Below are 20000 nucleotides of genomic sequence, written 5' to 3'. Positions count from 1 at the left end.
CACCAGGCACGGACCAATAGACCTAAGTACATTTTTAAACATAGATGTTGGTAAGTTATCTAAGGGGCTTGAAGAAGTTTTCATAGTGCCCACCAGATCAATGAGGTCTTGCAGGGAAATGGGAGAGAAGCAGTTCAAAATTGACGGCAGAGTTGGGCAGACGGAAAGGGGAGTGGGGGAAGAGGGGATGATGCTTGCCCTAACATCTCTAACCTTATCCACAAAGAAGGAGAGTAAATTACTGCAATCCTCATTTGAAAATACAGGCACATCAGGGGGTGCAGGAGTGACGATGTTGTTGATGGTGTCAAATAGGAGCTGTAGACCTTAGGCGCAGCTACATCAGCTCATACGGTAAACGCTCAGTGGAGCTAGGAGGTCACAGACCAATCACATGCGTCTACTTCACTGAACTCAGCCAATCAAAGCGATTGTTTACGGTGCATTGAGAGATCGTTAGGGAAACGCACAGAGAGCGAGAGAGAGACAAAGCTACATAGAGAGATATGACAGCATGTCTCACTCCAAAATACAAAAAGTAGATGCAGAAAATCGAGCTTTCAAGGATGAATGAACAGGCCAACATGCCTTCATTCTCCCCACAACAAGTTCTAAACCAGTCTGTCTTGTTCTGAACCCGTGGTGGTAAGAACAAGCACAGATCCTGTTCAGACCCACAGTGTGTTCAGTTCTCTGCCCTGAAGCACTGCGACAGTTACATGATCTAACTCCACTAACGTTACTTAAACACCACAAGATGACGTCACCTACCGTTAAAGTCTGCAGGGCAGAAGAAGAGTTACTGTCTGCAGATCTGTTCCTGACTGTGGATGTTAAGTTTCACTTTGTTTTCACAGCAGGAGACTGACTGAGTTCAGTCTGCTGGTCTGCTGTCTGTACATCTCCACATTACAGACAGGATGTGATGTCACATCAGGCCATTAGAGATCCATTTAGATCCATTTATACACACTGAGCAACTTCTGATTTTGTGCCTCTGTATGGAAACACTGCAGCTCACAGTCAGAGACGCCCTCTAGAGGCCAACTGACGAAGCGCATCATCTCACTAAGCGACCTGACTGACTCACTCACTGCCTGACTGACTGACTGACTGACTCACTCACTGCCTCACTGCCTGACTGCCTGACTGACTGACTCACTCACTGCCTGACTGACTGACTGACTGACTCACTCACTGCCTGACTGACTGACTGACTGACTGACTCACTCACTGCCTGACTGCCTGACTGCCTGACTGACTGACTCACTCACTGCCTGACTGCCTGACTGCCTGACTGACTGACTGACTCACTCACTGCCTGACTGACTGACTGACTCACTCACTGCCTGACTGCCTGACTGCCTGACTGACTGACTCACTCACTGCCTGACTGCCTGACTGACTGACTCACTCACTGCCTGACTGACTCACTCACTGCCTGACTGCCTGACTGACTGACTGCCTGACTGCTTGCCTGACTGCCTGACTGACTGACTCACTCACTGCCTGACTGCTTGACTGACTGACTGACTGACTCACTCACTGCCTGACTGCCTGCCTGACTGACTGACCTGAATTTGCCTCCTGATGCCCTCGGCTGCTCTGTGGGAAAAGGTGTTAATGTGAAGCGCCACTATGAAACAAAATGTACATTGTTTATTTTATTTGTCAAGTCATACGACAACTACATATAGGCCAAAGAATCACAGCACAAGTTAGACATTATGATACTTTGGACCTTTGATGGGAAGAAATTTTACTGACTGGACCTCCTTGAATTTTAGTTGAATACCCCTGGTCTAGGGCTTGGTCTCTGTCTTCGGCTTAGTCTCGGGCTTGGTCTCAGTCTAGGACTTGGTCTCGAGCTTGGGCTTGGTCTCAGTCTAGGGTCCGGTCTAGGGCTTGGTCTCGGTCTAGGGCTCTTGGTCTTGGTCTAGGGCTTAGGTTTGGTCTTGGGCTTGGGCTTGGGCTTGGTCTCGGTCTAGGGCTCTTGGTCTCGGTCTAGGGCTCTTGGTCTTGGTCTAGGGCTTAGGTTTGGGTTTGGGCTTGGTCTCGGTCTCGGTCTAGGGCTTGGTCTCGGTCTCTGTCTTGGTCTAGGGCTTGGTCTCGGTCTCGGTCTCTTTTATAGTTTTCAGAATTTCAAGGTGGTTTTGCGTCATTGTATTGCCACAATCGTTAACAGTAATTCAGTGTAGCAGCCATAGTTTGACTTCTGGGGAGGGACCGCTGGCAAGTTGCTGCCGCGCCTCCACCGTGATTTATTGTGTTTTGTTTGATTTGTTTGATTTGTTTAAATCCGTCAGTTATAAACTGCTTAGCCTGTCCGGTCTGACACCTTGTGACGCCAAAATAGCAGTTTAGCAGTCTGGTTCTCTCTATGTGTGCTCGGCGCTACTGTGTTGACACTCGGTAGCCTGGAGCTAACTTCGCCGGTAAAGGGCTCACCTCTATGGGACTGACACTCGGTAGCCTGGAGCTAACCTCGCCGGTAAAGGGCTCACCTCTATGGGACTGACACTCTGTAGCCTGGAGCTAACCTCGCCGGTAAGGGCTCACCTTTATGGGACTGTCGGGTCTCCTCTGTGCTCTCTGTGGCTGGATACTCTGATCTGGTGTGCCTTGTCATGCACGCTTGATTGGGGCTGTTTACTGCTATTCTGCCTGCTCTCCTGGGTACCAAGTCGTTCCCGTGGATTATCGCTAATGCGGAGGTTGCCCCATCCCTGCCTGCCGGCTAACCTGCTGCGTGGCCCAGCGGGGTGTGTCTGGTCTCCCCGCCCCGAGTGTAGCTTTGTGGCTACAGCCAATACACTCTACTCCTCCGCCTCTTCCACGCTGGATTTGTAGCTTCCTCATCATCATCTGGATCATCAAACTGCTGGATTACACTGTTTTAAACTTTTCTCACCATCATGTGGATTATCAAACTCTTCATATGGATCGCTCTGTGTTTCACCGTCACGAGCGCCCCCCTGCCGCTGAAATACTCTGCAACAGAGCTGCTGCATCTCCGATCCCACTTTAGGACCCCTCCAGCTCTGCTTGCCCATCGTGACATTCTCAAACGACCAAGATATGTACATCGTGGATCTCGTCGGAACTTTCAATACGCACAACACAACAGCAACACAAACATTCGCTCTTTTTGGTCCACTGAGCCCCTCCCCCCTCGCACTGCACCCGTACTGTTAATCACAGTGTGTTATCCCCCCCCTGCCCAAGGCAGCCACCTATGCACCACTTGACTGTTTAAAACTGGCTCTTTTTAATGTACGATCTCTTACCAGTAAGGCCCTGCTGGTTTATGAGCTTAGTATGGACAGAAAGCTTGACTTTTTATGCCTCACTGAGACCTGGCAACAGCCAAATGACTTCTCCCAGCTTAACGAAGCTGTCCCACCGGGCTTTGTCTACATTAGTATACCCCGTGCTACCGGGAGGGGGGGTGGTCTTGCTGTGCTCTTGCTGTGCTCTATCGTGAGAACATCAAAGTCAATGCTGTCACTGTCCCCCATCACTCCTCTTTTGAATGTTTAGCTGTAAAACTCACAGGTTCTAAACCCATCATTATTGTTACCATCTACAGACCACCAAAGCCGTCCGCTGTTTTTCTCACTCAATTTTCATCGTTATTAACATCTGTATGTGCAATGTCCCCTACTGTTATCCTCCTGGGTGACTTTAACATCCACATTGATGACCCTTCCAGTGTTTTTGCCAATGATTTCACTTCACTCCTTGACTGTCTTGGTATCACACGTTAATTTCCCAACACATAACAAAGGTCACATACTAGACTTAATCTGCTGCACTGGTATCACTCCCTGTAACCTCGCTGATGCCGAGTTCCCCATCTCCGACCACAAAGTTGTGCTCTTTGTGGTTTATGCCCCCTTATCCAAAGTAAAAGAGCAATGGACCATCACCTTCAGAAACATTAAACACATCAACCCCACAGATCTCATCACCCTCATTAACTCCTACCCCAGCCCTTCCCCATCCTCCTCCCCTGCTGACTTGGTGAGTCACTACAATGACTGTCTCTCCTCTTCCCTTGACGCCCTGGCCCCCCTGAAAACCTGCATAGTCTCCTTTGCCCACACCGCTCCCTGGTACACCGCTGGCCTTCGCCAGCTTAAAACCACTGGTCGTCGACTCGAGCGGCTGTGCAAAAAGACCGGACTCTCAGAGCACACCCAAATCTACGTTGAACACCTACGCCACTACAAGAACGCCCTCTCCACTGCCAAATCCTCCTACTATTCCAACCTCATCAGTACTGGTAAAGGCAATACTAGAGCCCTCTTCTCGACAGTCAGCCACCTACTTCCTAGAACCCTCCCTCTAAATATCTCCACTGACCACTGCACTGCCTTTCTGCAATTCTTTGACACCAAAATCAACACCATCCACCTACAGCTGGCCTCGTCATGCACTTCCCCAGGGGACCCACCTTGGATGGTTACCACGGGCCAACCAAATCCACTACCTGTCAGCTTGATCCCCTCCCCACTACCCTCGTCAAAGCCTGTCTGCCATCCATTTCCCCCATGATCACAAAAATAATGAACTCCTCCCTCACCTCTGGAACTGTACCCCCCACTCTCAAAATGGCTGCAATTACACCCACCCTCAAAAAACCCGGTGCTGAACCAGCTGACCTGAACCATTACAGGCCCATCTCCAACCTTTCCTTCATTTCCAAAACTCTTGAGAAGGTGGTTGCCGCTCAACTTCAGTCCCACCTTGACTCAAACAACCTCCATGAACCCTTCCAATCTGGTTTCCGCCCCAAACACAGTACTGAAACAACCCTGGTTAAAATCACCAACAACCTCCTCTGTGCAGCTGACTCTGGACTGCTTACCATCCTTATCCTCCTTGACTTCAGTGCTGCCTTCGACACCATCTCCCACCCACTACTCCTGGAGCACCTGGCTGACATTGGGATTACTGGTGTTGCACTCTCCTGGTTCTCATCATATCTCACTGACAGACAACAGTATGTCCAACTGAGGAACCACAGGTCAAGGTGTTCTGCTGTTCCACTGGGTGTCCCCCAGGGGTCAGTACTGGGTCCACTCCTATTCATCATCTACCTCCTTCCCCTGGGCACAATCTTCCGTCACCATGGTGTCCACTTTCATTGCTACGCTGATGATACACAGGTCTACATCTCCACTAAACCCATCACTGCCCTTCCTCCCACCTCCCTCACCACCTGCCTCCAGGACATCAGGGGAGTTTCAGGAGCACGCTGTGGGGTCATGTGTCTGACAGCCATGTTGAGTTTCTTCTCCATGCCTTCAGTCAGGCCCAGAAACATGTCAGAGGAGAGGGGGGAGGAGGGGGAGGAGGGGGTGTAGGGGGATGACGCATGCTCCTTATCAATGTTTTTGTCCTTCACATTTGTCCTTATTTCTTTCTCTGGCTTTCTTTGCATTTTTCCCAGCAATCCAGAGGAGGGATTTTGAAGTCCATGTATCATGTTGGCCCTAAGCGCACGAGTCTCAATCCAGTTTGGATGAATACCTAAAAAAAGACTTTTTCGCTCCCAGAAAATGTTAAAATTGTCAATAAAGTTCACCCTGTGAGCAACACAAGCTGATGCCAGCCATGTGTTGAGACTGAGGAGCCTGCTGAAAGTTCCAGCTCCCCTGTTGAGTGTCGGGATGGGGCCTGAGATAAATGCCTGTACAGGCAGCTTGCCTAGCAACTCCATCAAGTGGGTGAAGTCCTCTTCCAGTAGTTCAGACCCATATGGTTTCCTGGGGAGAATGTCATATGATCCCACGTGAACAACAATCTTCTTCACGTTCTGTTGGCTGGAGAGGATCTCCGGTAGCAGCTCGGCTACTCGCCTGACCGCAGCATTAGGGAGAAAGCAGTTGACCATCGTCGAGCTCTGGATATCTCTAGTTACTGAATCCCCAACAAGTAAAGTTTCACAAGTTGTAGCTTGGGTAGTGGCTTGATTGCGAGATTTTTCCCGACGATTTGCCGACCTAGCATGGTTAGCATGTGGATTAGCAGGCCGCATTTTCCGCCTGGAGGTAGCCGGCGGTGTTGAGTGCCTGGGTAGCATTAATGTTAGCACCGGGACCAGTGCTGGCATTAGCATTAGCATTAGCTCTGCGGCTAGTACTAGGCTGCATCATGGAAGTGCCGTCATTAGCATTAGCAGTCATTAGATCCAGCTCACTGAGTATTTTGCACCTGTTTTCCAGTTGTAGTCCTGGCCGGGGAGTATATTGGGGAGAGTATTGGGGTTTCCTCTTGTTTTTGTTGTTGTTTCCTCCGCTGCCCCTACGGCGGACAATGTCCGACCACAGCTCACCAGGAGTAGAGACTTTTGGTCTAGCACCCTTGTTGTGCCAATAGCCCATATCTGTGGCGAGTAGCGGTGTGGATGTCTCCGGGGCCGGTCCACCTTGCGGCTCGGAGATGGCGTCGGTCGGGTCTGTAGCGAGTGGCAGAGGGGATGCCTCCGCGGCCGGTCCATTTGCGGTTGGGTCAAGCCAGGGGAGAGTGTCGGCTAGGTCCGTAGTATGGGTCGTAGTGTCGGAGTCTGTAGTTTTACCAGATGTTTTTACATGAGGAATGCGGGCTGAAGACTCAAACAGCGTGTCAATGAGCTGCTCATCCTGGTTAATTTGGTAAAGTGTGAGAATCCTTCCTTCCAGTTCAACAATTTGCTGTGATAACCGAAGGCAGCCAGCACAGCCAGAGCAGGAGGAAGAGTCACTGACTTTAACCATCGGCATTTTCCCACAGTAACAATAACATTTTTTTTTTAAAAAGATAAAAGAGAACAGCAACAGAAAAAATACTTAAAAATAGTTGGTCAGCAGGGAAAAACGGGAAAATATTGCTGAAAATAGATAAGCAGGCAGGGAGCAAAGCAGAGAGCATCTGGTCAGGGAGAAAGCTGGAAGCAAAGGTCTATGAACTACATTCTTTTAGCATAATAGCCTACATATGCGTATATATATATGTATGTATATACTGTATATATATATATACATACTTTATACTCTTAGTATTTGAATCACAAATACATAGTAACTTTCCCTATATTCATTTAGGGAAAGCAATGAAATGAAACATGACTATCGATGTGAGGGTTAAGACTGTAAATCCAGCCAGACGGTCTGTTGCAGTCTGATGCAGTTTGTAGATCAGTGTTGTTATCAAATGTGCATGGAGCTCTCTCTCTGTCTGTCTGTCTCTCTCTGTCTCGCTCTCTCTCTGTCTGTCTGTCTCTCTCTCTCTCTCTCTCTCTCTCTCTCTCTCTCTCTCTCTCTCTCTCTCTCTCTCTGTCTCTCCCTGCCTCTGTCTCTGTCTCTGACTGGGGGAGGAGTCCAGTCTTTAGGCTGTTCCTGTCTCCATGCTGCGGAGCAGAGTCCGGTCAGCAGGACAGAGGAGAATCACTGGAGACTCGGACAGTTTCAGACTTTACTGAAAACTTCATGATCTCCCTTTCCCTCTAAATCCTGAGCATGCTCAGTTTCAGCCTCTCCTTCTGTTTCCTGCTGTCAGTCTCTTTCTCCTCTGAAACCAGTTCAGCCTCTGGAAGGCAGAGGAGCGTCAGGCGGTGGATAGAGAGTCCTGGTTGGATTCAGGTGTTTACAGTCTGAACTGCTTCAATAATGAGACTGAAATCAGGATACTGTACATGTCTTAATGTGATTCTGCTTACTGACTATGACCTCATTCAGGTTCAGGGGATCATTCAGACAGTTAGTCAGGTTCAGATCAGGTTACTGCTGTCCAGCTGGACAGAGGAAAGAGGCATTTCTATATGAGTCACCAGACTCTATCTGACTGTGTGTGTCTCTCTGTTTGTGTGTGTGTGTGTGTTTGTGTGTGTGTGTGTGTGTCAGGTGCGGGACAGCGACCCCTCTGACCCCTACAGAGAAACCATCGTCCAGCTGATCGACGACTTCAAAATATCTGGAGTCAACGGAGTCCGTATCCTACCTGTCTGTCTGACTACCTGTCTGTCTACCTGTCTGTCTGTCTGTCTGTCTGTCTGACTACCTGTCTGTCTACCTGTCTGTCTGTCTGTCTGACTATCTGTCTGTCTACCTGTCTGTCTACCAGTCTGTCTGACTACCTGTCTGTCAGATGTTTGTCTATCTGTAGCTTGTCAGTAGTTTCCTCAGCAGCCTGTCAGATGTCTGTCTGTCTGCCTGTCTGTCTGTCTGTCTGTAGTGTGTCAGTAGTTTCCTCAGCAGCCTGTCAGATGTCTGTCTGTCTGTCTGTAGTGTGTCAGTAGTGTGTCAGTAGTTTCCTCAGCAGCAGTCAGATGTCTGTATGGTTCTGGAGGTTTTGGGTCATCAGCTGTTGAAGTGGATCATCAAGTCGAACTACATGGGACTTCCACTGGTGTGTGTGAAGAGTATTATCAGACAGGTGGGAGCACACACACACACACACACACACTGTACACACACACACACACACACACAGAGACGGAGAAACAGACAGGTAGAGAGACAGACAGACAGAGAGACAGACAGACAGAGAGACAGTCCGCCAACAGCCAGTCTGATCAAACTGCTGTTTAAAACACAGAGCAAACTGTGTTCTGGTTCTGCTTGTTTCCAACCAAAGCATCTGAACGCACCATGAGTCAGAGTTAGGAGTGTAGAGCTTGAAAGTCAGAGTTTAATGGAGACCATGAAGGCAACACGTGTTATACCTCTGACTGCACACTTCTCTAATACCACATGACTGTGTGTGTGTGTGTGTGTGTGTGTGTGTGTGTGTAGGTCCTCCAGGGTCTGGACTACCTCCACACCAAGTGTAAGATCATCCACACAGACATCAAACCAGAGAACATCCTATTGGACGTTGACGAGGTTTACGTCAGGAGATTGGCGGCTGAGGCGACCATCTGGCAACGAGCCGGAGCCCCGCCCCCTTCCGGGTCTTCAGGTGAGGAGCAACCGTGTGATTGGCTAGATGGAAAGGATTGATGGAGACAGAGAGACACCACACCACACCAACACAGCGTGTTTGTGTGGTGTGGTGTAGTCAGTTTGTAGATTCCACTTCAGATAGGACCGCCTCCTCATTATAATATCTTATAATAACATGCCAGTACTGTAATTATGTATGTAGATCAGTAACAGTATCATACAGGTTAGTGTGCAGATGTTCCTTCAGTTTCTCCAGTGGAGTCAGACTGGTTTCCAGTTGGTCCACTTGGTCCACCTGGTCCAGTTAGTTCAGTTGGTCCGGTTAATACAGTTGGTCCGGTTAGTACAGTTGGTCTGGTTAGTTCAGTTGGTCCAGTTAGTACAGTTGGTCCAGCTGGTCCAGTTAGTTCAGTTGGTCCAGTTAGTACAGTTGGTCCAGCTGGTCCGGTTAGTTCAGTTGGTCCAGTTAGTATAGTTGGTCCAGGTGGTCCGGTTAGTTCAGATGGTCTGGTTAGTTCAGTTGGTCCAGTTAGTACAGTTGGTCCAGTTAGTTCAGTTGGTCCAGTTAGTACAGTTGGTCCAGTTAGTTCAATTGGTCCAGTTAGTACAGTTTGTCCGGTTAGTTCAATAGGTCCGGTTAGTTCAGTTGGTCCAGTTAGTACAGTTGGTCCAGTTAGTCCAGTTAGTTCAGTTGGTCCAGTTAGTACAGTTGGTCCAGTTGGTCTGGTTAGTTTAGTTAGTTCAGTTAGTTCAGTTGGTCCGGTTAGTTCAGTTGGTCCAGGTGGTCCAGTCAGTTCAGTTGGTCCGGTTAGTTCAGTTGGTCCAGGTGGTCCAGTCAGTTCAGTTGGTCCGGTTAGTTCAGTTGGTCCAGTCAGTTCAGTTGGTCCAGGTTGTCCACAGTTGGTCCAGGTGGTCCAGTTGGTCCAGTTGGTCCACAGTTGGTACAGTTGGTCCAGGGGGTCCAGTCAGTTCAGTTGCTCCAGGTGGTCCAGTTGGTCCACAGTTGGTACAGTTGGTACACAGTTGGTCTAGGTGGTCCAGTTGGTCCACAGTTGGTACAGTTGCTCCAGGTGGTCCGCAGTTGGTCCAGTTGGTCCACAGTTGGTACAGTTGGTCCAGGTGGTCCAGTCAGTTCAGTTGGTCCAGGTGGTCCAGTCAGTTCAGTTGGTCCAGTTGGTCCACAGTTGGTCCAGGTGGTCCAGTTGGTCCAGTTGGTCCACAGTTGGTCCAGGTGATCCAGTTGGTCCACAGTTGGTACAGTTGGTCCAGGTGGTCCAGTCAGTTCAGTTGCTCCAGGTGGTCCAGTCAGTTCAGTTGCTCCAGGTGGTCCAGTTGGTCCACAGTTGGTCCAGGTGGTCCAGTTGGTCCACAGTTGGTCCACAGTTGGTACAGTTGGTCCAGTTGGTCCACAGTTGGTACAGTTGGTCCAGGTGGTCCAGTTGGTTCACAGTTGGTACAGTTGGTCCAGGTGGTCCAGTCAGTTCAGTTGGTCCAGTCAGTTCAGTTGGTCCAGGTGGTCCAGTCAGTTCAGTTGCTCCAGGTTGTCCAGTCAGTTCAGTTGCTCCAGGTGGTCCAGTCAGTTCAGTTCGTCCAGGTGGTCCAGTCAGTTCAGTTGCTCCAGGTGGTCCAGTTGGTCCACAGTTGGTCCAGGTGGTCCAGTTGGTACAGTTGGTCCAGGTGGTCCAGGTGGTCCAGTTGGTCCAGGTGGTCCAGGTGGTCCAGTTGGTCCACAGTTGGTACAGTTGGTCCAGGTGGTCCAGGTGGTCCAGTTGGTCCACAGTTGGTACAGTTGGTCCAGGTGGTCCAGTTGGTCCACAGTTGGTACAGTTGGTCCAGGTGGTCCAGACAGTTCAGTTGCTCCAGGTGGTCCAGTCAGTTCAGTTGGTCCAGGTGGTCCAGTCAGTTCAGTTGGTCCAGTCAGTTCAGTTGGTCCAGGTGGTCCAGTTGGTCCACAGTTGCTCCAGGTGGTCCAGTTGGTCCACAGTTGGTACAGTTGGTCCAGGTGGTCCAGTTGGTCCAGTTGGTCCACAGTTGGTCCAGTTGGTCCAGGTGGTCCAGTTGGTCCACATTTGGTACAGTTGGTCCAGGTGGTCCAGTCAGTTCAGTTGCTCCAGGTGGTCCAGTTGGTCCAGTTGGTCCACAGTTGGTACAGTTGGTCCAGGTGGTCCAGTTGGTCCACATTTGGTACAGTTGGTCCAGGTGGTCCAGTCAGTTCAGTTGCTCCAGGTGGTCCAGTCAGTTCAGTTGCTCCAGGTGGTCCAGTCAGTTCAGTTGCTCCAGGTGGTCCAGTCAGTTCAGTTGCTCCAGGCGGTCCAGTCAGTTCAGTTGGTCCAGTTAACAGCAGCACTGGAGTCAGCCAGGACTGTAGATAGACAGATAGATGGAGATAGCTACATGTCTGTCTGTCTGCCTGTCTATCTGCTTTCTGAACTGTCTTCCTTTCTTCTCCTGTCTCTATCTCTCTACTGGGTTCTAACTCTGCTGTTTCTCCTGTCTGTCTGTCTGTCTGCCTGTCTATCTGCTTGTCTGTCTGTCTGTCTGTCTGTCTGCTTGTCTGTCTGTCTGCATCCTTGTCTTTACTTCCTTTCTTTTTCCTGCCCTCCCCCCTCTCTCTCTTCCTGTCTGTCTCTCTCTCTGTCTGTCTTTCTCTCTCTTTCTATCTCTGTCTTTCTGTCTCTCTCTCTCTCTCTCTGTCTTTCTCTCTCTCTCTCTCTCTCTCTCTTTCTGTCTCTCTCTATCTCTGTCTTTCTCTCTCTCTATCTCTCTTTCTCTCTCTCTCTATATCGCTGTCTTTCTCTCTCTATCTCTGTCTTTCTATCTCTCTCTCTCTCTCTGTCTCTATCTCTGTCTTTCTGTCTCTCTCTCTATCTCTGTCTTTCTCTCTCTCTCTCTCTATCGCTGTCTTTCTCTCTCTCTATCTCCGTCTTTCTGTCTCTCTCTCTCTCTGTGTGTGTCTCTATGTCTCTCTCTAGTCAGCACGGCTCCCAGAGACGCTCAGGTAAGTGTCCAGGTGTGTGGCTTACAGGTGTGATGCTATCTGTGTTCTGATTGGTTAATTCTCTCCAGTGAGTTTAGACTAGAGCTGGGTATCGCTAGGATTTTACTGATTCCGGTGCCGTTTTTGATTCTTCCTATCGATCCAGTTCTTTATCGATTCGTACTGTAAACATTTTCTACGACATGCAGCTTTAGTGGAGTTCACTTTGTTTTATTTCTCCAGACAGACTTGCTGTGTAGAGTTAAGCTCAGGCTCATTTGCATAATACCTTACTTTACAAGAACAATTGAAAAAAATCAGGTAATTGGATTCCCATGAGTATTTACCACTTTATTGGGTCGTTCAGCATGTTCCGCCCATAATTCCAATATTTGCGACAGCACTTGAAGGCAGCAGCTGCTGCTGCAGTGACAGTTCCCACCGTTCAGAACCAAGTGAGGAACCTCTAGGAGGTAATGTGGTAAATATTGGACTTTTGGAGCCACAGTGAAATCAGAACATTTGGATTCTGCTGTTGGGAGGAAATTTCTGGTTATTTCTTTATGTTTTTTCATTTGTTGGAACCCTAAAGAATTGTTCTGCAGCAGCTTGTGTTCTGCAGAAGGCTGGAAGAGCTGCTACCCTTTATTATTGGGGAGACAATCCCTGGAGGATTATATCCATTCATTTTGGAGTGTTTAGGAGTAATAATAATATAATTAACTGGTTAACTTTGTTAATTTGTGATATAAAAATAGTTATGGTATGCAAACTTTATTATTATGAAGATTAGCCCAGAAGGAACAAATGTATTATTTGGCAAAATAAAAGTAGTTGGGACATACAACCAATATAATTGGGAAGATTAACCCTGGAGTCTTATTGTGTTATTACTGAATGGCTTTTTATTACATTTGACTTAATGGGGCCTTCGAGGATCGGGGAATTTTGGGGATAAACCCTTGCTGTCGCCCCCGACAGCGTCCTAGTTTCGGGGATATAATGACATCATTGTTTGTGACTGGACAATCATCAGCTGTTGGACAGTTTTACTGATCAGGCAGATTGATCAGAGGGATCGTTGCAGTGGTTTAACAATTCTGGTGAATTAGGGATTAAACTGGACTAAACTGGAACCGGTTCTCGATACCCAGCCCTAGTTTAGACACTGTCACCATGGTTATTGTAACACACAGGAAGTCACCTTGGTGTGTGTGTGTGTGTGTGTGTGTGTGTGTGTGTTAACTGCTGTCCTGAACAGCAGGTCAGAGGTCAGGGTTGTTGTGGGACGAGCTAGGCTAGGCTAACATTAGCTCCATGCTAAAATGTCTGTCATCCATCATGGCTGCCGGTTCACTTCAGCTGTTCACTGTTTATTAACTGTAACTGACAGGTTGGCTAGGCTAACAAGCTAACAGGCTATTTCCAGAAACCAGACTGATTTAGTCAGATCAGCTCCAGTAAATATTGATATTAAATATTGACCTGATTTGATGTTGGAAGCAGCTGTCTTCATTAATCTGACAGCAGTGGGAACATCAGTAGATCAGTGTGTGTTCTGTTCTGTTTTTTGTTTTAGGGTTAGCTTTTTATTTTCAAACACATTGTTGGTATAATGAGAGAGAGAGGACTGTTCAGTAGTGTTGCAGTGTTAACTAGAAGGGCATTCGGAGAGCGCAGACCTCCGCCAAGGTTCGTGCTATTATTGCTTGTTCGTGAGTCGGATCCAGATCCGCTCCAAAGTTTAATGGGTTCTTCCTCGGCCCAGTAGTTTTTCTGTAATCCTGCTAACAGACAAACAAACAAACAAACGGCACCGAAAACATAACCTCCTTGGTGGAGGTAATAACACTGTGTGTGTGTGTGTGTGTGTGCTAGGGTTGCAACTAACGATTATTTGGTAATCGATTAATCTGTCGACTATTTTTTCGATTAATCTAACGATTATTTTCTTAGTTACATTAGTCATAACAAAATAAAACTGGATCAAGCGGCTCAACATTGAAAGCTTTACTGAGCTCTGAAGTCGTTGAGGAGCAGCTGGAGGAAGCTTCTGTCAAGACTTCTGTCAACACACCTCTGTATGTTATGATAGAATAATATTGTTTTAGATGTTGATAATACAGAAATGTATTGATGAATTTTATTCAGTAATTTCATGCCTGTAAAAATGCCATGGATTCTCTGTGTACAAGTAGAGGCGAGAGACCAGATGAATTTACTACTTTAACTGTGGGCTTGTTCTTTAACATTGTGTAACTGTTGTTTGAGCGCCTTTGTTTAATTCAAAATTATAAAATACTCTTCACATAAACATTAATTTAGTGACAAAGAAAATAGCAGACTGTGGATTTATGGCTTTTAAGTTTTATGAAAAAGTTTTGTTAGGAGATGAGAGCTGTCAGTTATCTTTATCCTCTCAGGTCAGTAGTTACCTAACCATAACCAGCCAGAGCTTCAGCACAAATCAGGTCTGTAGTCACGTTACTCATCACTGACAGCCAGGTAGCATGAACAACGTTATTCACCAACTACTATCAGTTTCAGAAGTGGCTCTGGGATACTTTCATTTTAAATGTCGGTGTGGTGCTGTTCTCCATTCTGCTCTACAGGGTTTTACTCTGCTCGGTCTCGCGGTAAATTTCTTTGAACGTCCCGCAGGTCCGGTGGTATTTTCCATGGTATTTTCAGCCATCTTCCATTAGGGAAACGTCTTTTTTGCCTGTCTACTGCATGTCGATCAGCTGGACATTTTAAGCACTGCTGCCACCTAGCGCTGCCTTTGTGCATTGCATCACTGACTGTATGAAGCTCTGATACAGCCTGAAAATGTACAGATATGCGACTTGTCGATGATAAAAATCCACGTCGACGTATTTTTGTAATCGACGTAGTCGATTAGGTCGAGTAATCGTTTCAGCCCTAGTGTGTGCGTGCATGTGTGTGTGCGTGCGTGTGTGTGTGACCACTGTAGCAGTAGTATTGCACTGTTGGTGTGTAGAAACTTAACTTGTTTGATCTGCTGTCTCTCTCATCTCCTCCTCTGTGTGTGTGTGTGTGTGTGTGTGTGTGTAGGTTGGTAAGCTGTCTAAAAACAAGAAGAAGAAGTTGAAGAGAAAAGCAAAGAGACAACAGAGACTGTTGGAGGAGAGACTGGAGGATATACAGGTAAAATACTATGAATACTATTACTGCTGCTACTACTACTACTGCTGCTGCTACTACTACTGCCGCTACTACTGCTACTACTACTGCTACTACTACTACTGCTACTACTACTGCTACTACTACTACCGCTACTACTACTACTACTACTGCTACTGCTACTACTGCTACTACTACTGCTACTACTACTACCGCTACTACTGCTACTACTACTGCTACTACTACTACTGCTACTGCTACTACTGCTACTACTACTGCTACTACTACTACCGCTACTACTGCTACTACTACTGCTACTACTACTACTGCTACTGCTACTACTGCTACTACTACTGCTACTACTACTGCCGCTACTACTGCTACTACTACTGCTACTACTACTACCGCTACTACTGCCGCTACTACTGCTACTACTACTGCTGCTACTACTGCTACTACTGCTACTACTGCTACTACTACTGCTACTACTACTGCTACTACTACTGCTACTACTGCTACTACTACTACTACTACTACTACTACTGCTACTACTACTGCTACTACTACTACTACTACTGCTGCTACTACTGCCGCTACTACTGCTACTACTACTACTGCTACTACTACTACTACTACTACTGCTACTACTGCTACTACTACTACTACTACTACTACTACTACTGCTACTACTGCTACTACTACTGCTACTACTACTACTGCTGCTACTACTGCTACTACTACTGCTACTACTACTGCTACTACTGCTACTACTACTACTACTACTACTACTGCTACTACTGCTGCTACTACTACTACTGCTACTACTACTGCTACTCCTACTACTACTACTGCTGCTACTACTGCCGCTACTACTGCTACTACTACTACTGCTACTACTACTACTACTACTACTGCTACTACTGCTACTACTACTACTACTACTACTACTACTACTGCTACTACTGCTACTCCTACTGCTACTACTACTACTACTACTACTGCTACTACTGCTGCTACTACTACTACTGCTACTACTACTGCTACTACTACTACTACTACTACTGCTACTACTGCTGCTACTACTACTACTGCTACTACTACTGCTACTACTACTGCTACTACTACTACTACTACTACTGCTACTACTACTGCTACTACGATCAGCACATGAAGCTTCTCAGACAGTCAGAATAGTACAGGAGGGCAGGTCATTCTGCCTTCAAAATAAAAGTATAACATTTGTCTCTCTGTCTCTCTGCCCTGTCTGTCTGTCTGTCTGTCTGTCTGTCTGTCTGACTGTCTGTCTGTCTGTCTCTCTACCTGTCTGTCTGTCTGTCTGTCTCTCTACCTGTCTGTCTGTCTGTCTGTCTGTCTGACTGTCTGTCTGTCTGTCTGTCTCTCTACCTGTCTGTCTGTCCAGAGGATGGAGGAGGAAGACGGTGTATCTGAGCTTCCTACAGAGGAAACAGACTCACACTGTGAGTAGAAACAGCTAGTTATCAGTATTATTATTACTAAAACTAACAGATAGTAGACTGGTTAGTATTATTATACTAATAAATCAACTAAAGTTTAAGTTAAGTTTAAGTTTATTTATATAGCGCTTTAAAAACAGAGCAATGTTTGTACCAAAGTGCTTTACAAAACAGCATACTGAATAAACAGTAGAAGGTACCAAGGTGCTTTACACACATACACACACACAACAATAACACAGAGGAACAGATAAAAAGGAGCAAACACACACACAGTCAATACAAGGCAAACATACAGGCATGAAAACAAAATGCGATAAAGAGATCAATTAAAAGCAAGAGAATAAAAATAGGTTTTAAGACGGGTCGTAAACAGCGACAGATTGGGACGACCTAATATTCCCAGGCAGACTGTTCCACAGTCTGGGAGCTGCAGCGGAGAAGGCCAGGCGCCGGGACCATGGGACAGTCAGCAGACCTCGGTGTGAGGACCTAAGAGAGACCTGTCAGTGCTGTAGGGGGTGAGGAGGAGTTCTGAGATGTAGGCAGGCCATGCAGAGCTTTAAACACAAGCAGAAGTATTTTGAAGTTAATCATGAACTGGACAGGGAGCCAGTGTACGGATGCAAGGATTAGACTGATGTGGTTTCTTTCTCCACATTTGGTCAACAGTCTAGAAGCAGCATTTTTAACCAACTGTAAACGGGAAATAGAAGCCTGGGAAATACTGAAGTATAAAGAGTTGCAGTAGTCTAGCCTGGAGGAAATTAAAGTATGAATAACTCTGTCAAGGTCAGAGGGGGATAGAAAGTAATATATCTAGTAATATCTCTAAAATAAACCTAATTTTAGAGATAATCCTGAGCTGAAAAAAGCTAGATTTCACAGCTGAATTTATCTGTTTATCAGAATTATCAAAACAATAATGGACCCAAAACGGAGCCCTGGGGTACCCCACAAGAAATACATGCAGCAGTTGGGGATGAATTTCCCACAGAGACTATAAATTTCTATTTGAGATGTAAGAGCGAAATCAAGATGGTGTGGTGGACTGTACCAAAGGGTCTGGTCTCTGAGGTCTAGAAGAATTAAGACTGAACAGTCTCCGGCTGCTGCACAGAGGATCATGTGTGACCTCTAGAAGAGCTGTCTCTGTACTGTGGTGTTCACAAAATCCTGATTGAAATTTAAAAAAATAAAATCTAGGATGTTGTCGGGGCGACAGCAAGGGTTTATCCCCGAAATTCCCCAATCCTCGGAAGCCTATGAGATAATAAGCCAATAAGACGCCAGGGTTAATCTTCCCAATTATATTGGTTGTATGTCCCAACTATTTTTATTTCGCCAAATAATACAATTTTTCCTTCTGGGCTAATCTAAAGTTAATTATATTATTCTTACTCTCGAAAATGAATGGATATAATCCTGTAGGGATTGTCTCCCCAATAATAAAGGGTATGTACCTTAACTATTTTTTTAACTCTCAATAATACATTTAACTAATTAAATATAACCGCTAGCGGCGATGGCTGGGTTCATGCCAGTACAGCAGCCAGAGCTGAAACGTGAAAGTTTGCATTAAGATTACTGTAGTTTTGTCATATTAGGCTGTTGAGCCGTCAGGCCCCGAGCATCAAGTTCTGATACTGAACAATATAACAGCAAGTTAAAAGGTTCAATATCCAACTTCGTATTGGCTTCACTGTGTTTAGCTGTACACTCAAAACGCTGCTGTTGGGCAAAATCTGGTCGGATCTGTATGGAAATTGGTGTGCATGTTCCACATAAAGGTTGGAACATGATTGCCACGCCCACTTTCACTAATGACGACCAAACTTCAGATTTTGACTAGGACATGGTCCTAGAGCATGTGTACCGAATGTCGTGCAATTTCATCAGTTGGATTAGGAGATACAGTTTTCTGGCCTTTGTGGCGCCCCCTGTTGGTCAATTTTTGAATGGCTTTTCATTCATTATATGTGAACATGTTGTCCAAGTTTCATGATGATTGGACCATCTATCACAAAGTTATCACAATTTAGCTTATAGGCCACGCCTCCTTCACAACTTTAAGAGTTAATATCTTCAAAACTACAGTAGATATCAACAATCTATGAACAGAATTTAAAGAGCATAGGACCATAGATGCTACTGATCGATTTTGGTGGTAATCGCTCAAACGGTGTAGGAGGAAATGTTAAAATGTGTTTTTCAAATAATTCAAAATATCTCAAAAATTTTCCAGGCAAACCTTGAGGTCCTTATGGCAAATTTGTAGAGTACGGTCAGCTGGACATGTGTACCAAGTTTCATGTAAATCGGACAAACGGTGTGAGAGATACAGCACTTTAAACTTTTATATTTGACCTTTAATTATAGCGCCACCATCAGGCCAATGAGGGTCATATTTCTTGTGGGTCTAATTGAAGCCATACTAGACCATGGTGCAAAGTTTCATGGCTCTAGCATTTACCGTCTCACGGGACGAGACGGCGGACGCGGCAGGTGGGGCGAATCCATTATATCCCCGAAACTCATTTCGGGGATATAATGACAGTAGCTAGTTAAAAACAACCTTATCTAAAGGGCAGTTTATAGTACAGCGTCAACGTTACGATGGTCGTTGCGCCCATCGCTGAGACTTTAATTGGATTGAACTTTGACCCCATCGCTGGCTTAGCTATGGAACGTTCTTATCCTGACGTCGGTTAATTCTCTGAGCTCAAACTAAACAGTAATCGACAGCACTGGAAGACCAGTAGAAGACCATACATTTGTAGAAGAAGTAATAAACACAGTAAATAAGGGCCGCCACTGATGATGTCACAGATGTTTAGCCTGGATAATCATCGCTAGCTAATGTTAACTTGCAGACAGATTGAAACAATTTAATTTGAAATGTTTGAATCAAGCATGAACATTGTAAAAGATAAGCTTCTCTATCCAACCCATGAGGAAATATCAGAACTCACCCGCTCCCCAAATCATGTCGACCCGACGAGTCACGAGAGCAGAAAGCGCCTCTAGGTGGCGTTCTGCCGCTCTGCTGCTGGTGCTGTTCTGACTCAGTAAAAGCCAAAAACCCATTTGACAACACAGAGTAGACTGGAGACCAAAACCTACACTGAGACAATCTATGCTATTTATCTAGACCAGAATAAAGAAAATCGATTTACTTGAATGAAACTTCTTATTTAATAAGAAAGAGGGACAAAGAACATTGGAAAAGCTGTTACATAATAACATGTTGCTATTCTGCAGACTGCTGATAGTCCCAGTCGTCATATTTACAAACTGCATTACTATTTTCCTTTCCAATGGTTAAATTTTCAGTTAGTGCTATTAAAAAAACGATTCCGTTACATGGCGTTATTAAAGCAGATGCAGCAGCTGGGTGGAGGCTGGAGGCTCCGACTCGCTTCAGAACGGACACAACAAACTTCACAACCTGGAATATCTGCATTACTTTGAAGTGAT

General features: G+C 46.2%; 1 protein-coding gene across 1 annotated transcript in view; it reads left to right on the top strand.

Moving 5' to 3' along the window:
- srpk3 (SRSF protein kinase 3) overlaps positions 1 to 20000 on the top strand; it is a 34926-nt gene that overhangs the window by 7025 nt on the left and 7901 nt on the right. Inside the window, exons 6-11 of the mRNA XM_078288410.1 lie at positions 7887 to 7974; positions 8312 to 8418; positions 8778 to 8943; positions 11900 to 11925; positions 14980 to 15072; positions 16469 to 16526. Coding sequence (XP_078144536.1) covers positions 7887 to 7974; positions 8312 to 8418; positions 8778 to 8943; positions 11900 to 11925; positions 14980 to 15072; positions 16469 to 16526 — 538 coding nt within the window. The remainder of the gene's footprint in view (positions 1 to 7886; positions 7975 to 8311; positions 8419 to 8777; positions 8944 to 11899; positions 11926 to 14979; positions 15073 to 16468; positions 16527 to 20000) is intronic.

This window comes from Centroberyx gerrardi, chromosome 14 (genome assembly GCF_048128805.1).
Source record: "Centroberyx gerrardi isolate f3 chromosome 14, fCenGer3.hap1.cur.20231027, whole genome shotgun sequence".
NCBI classification, from domain to species: domain Eukaryota; kingdom Metazoa; phylum Chordata; class Actinopteri; order Beryciformes; family Berycidae; genus Centroberyx; species Centroberyx gerrardi.
This window is presented reverse-complemented; position numbering and strand designations above follow the sequence as displayed.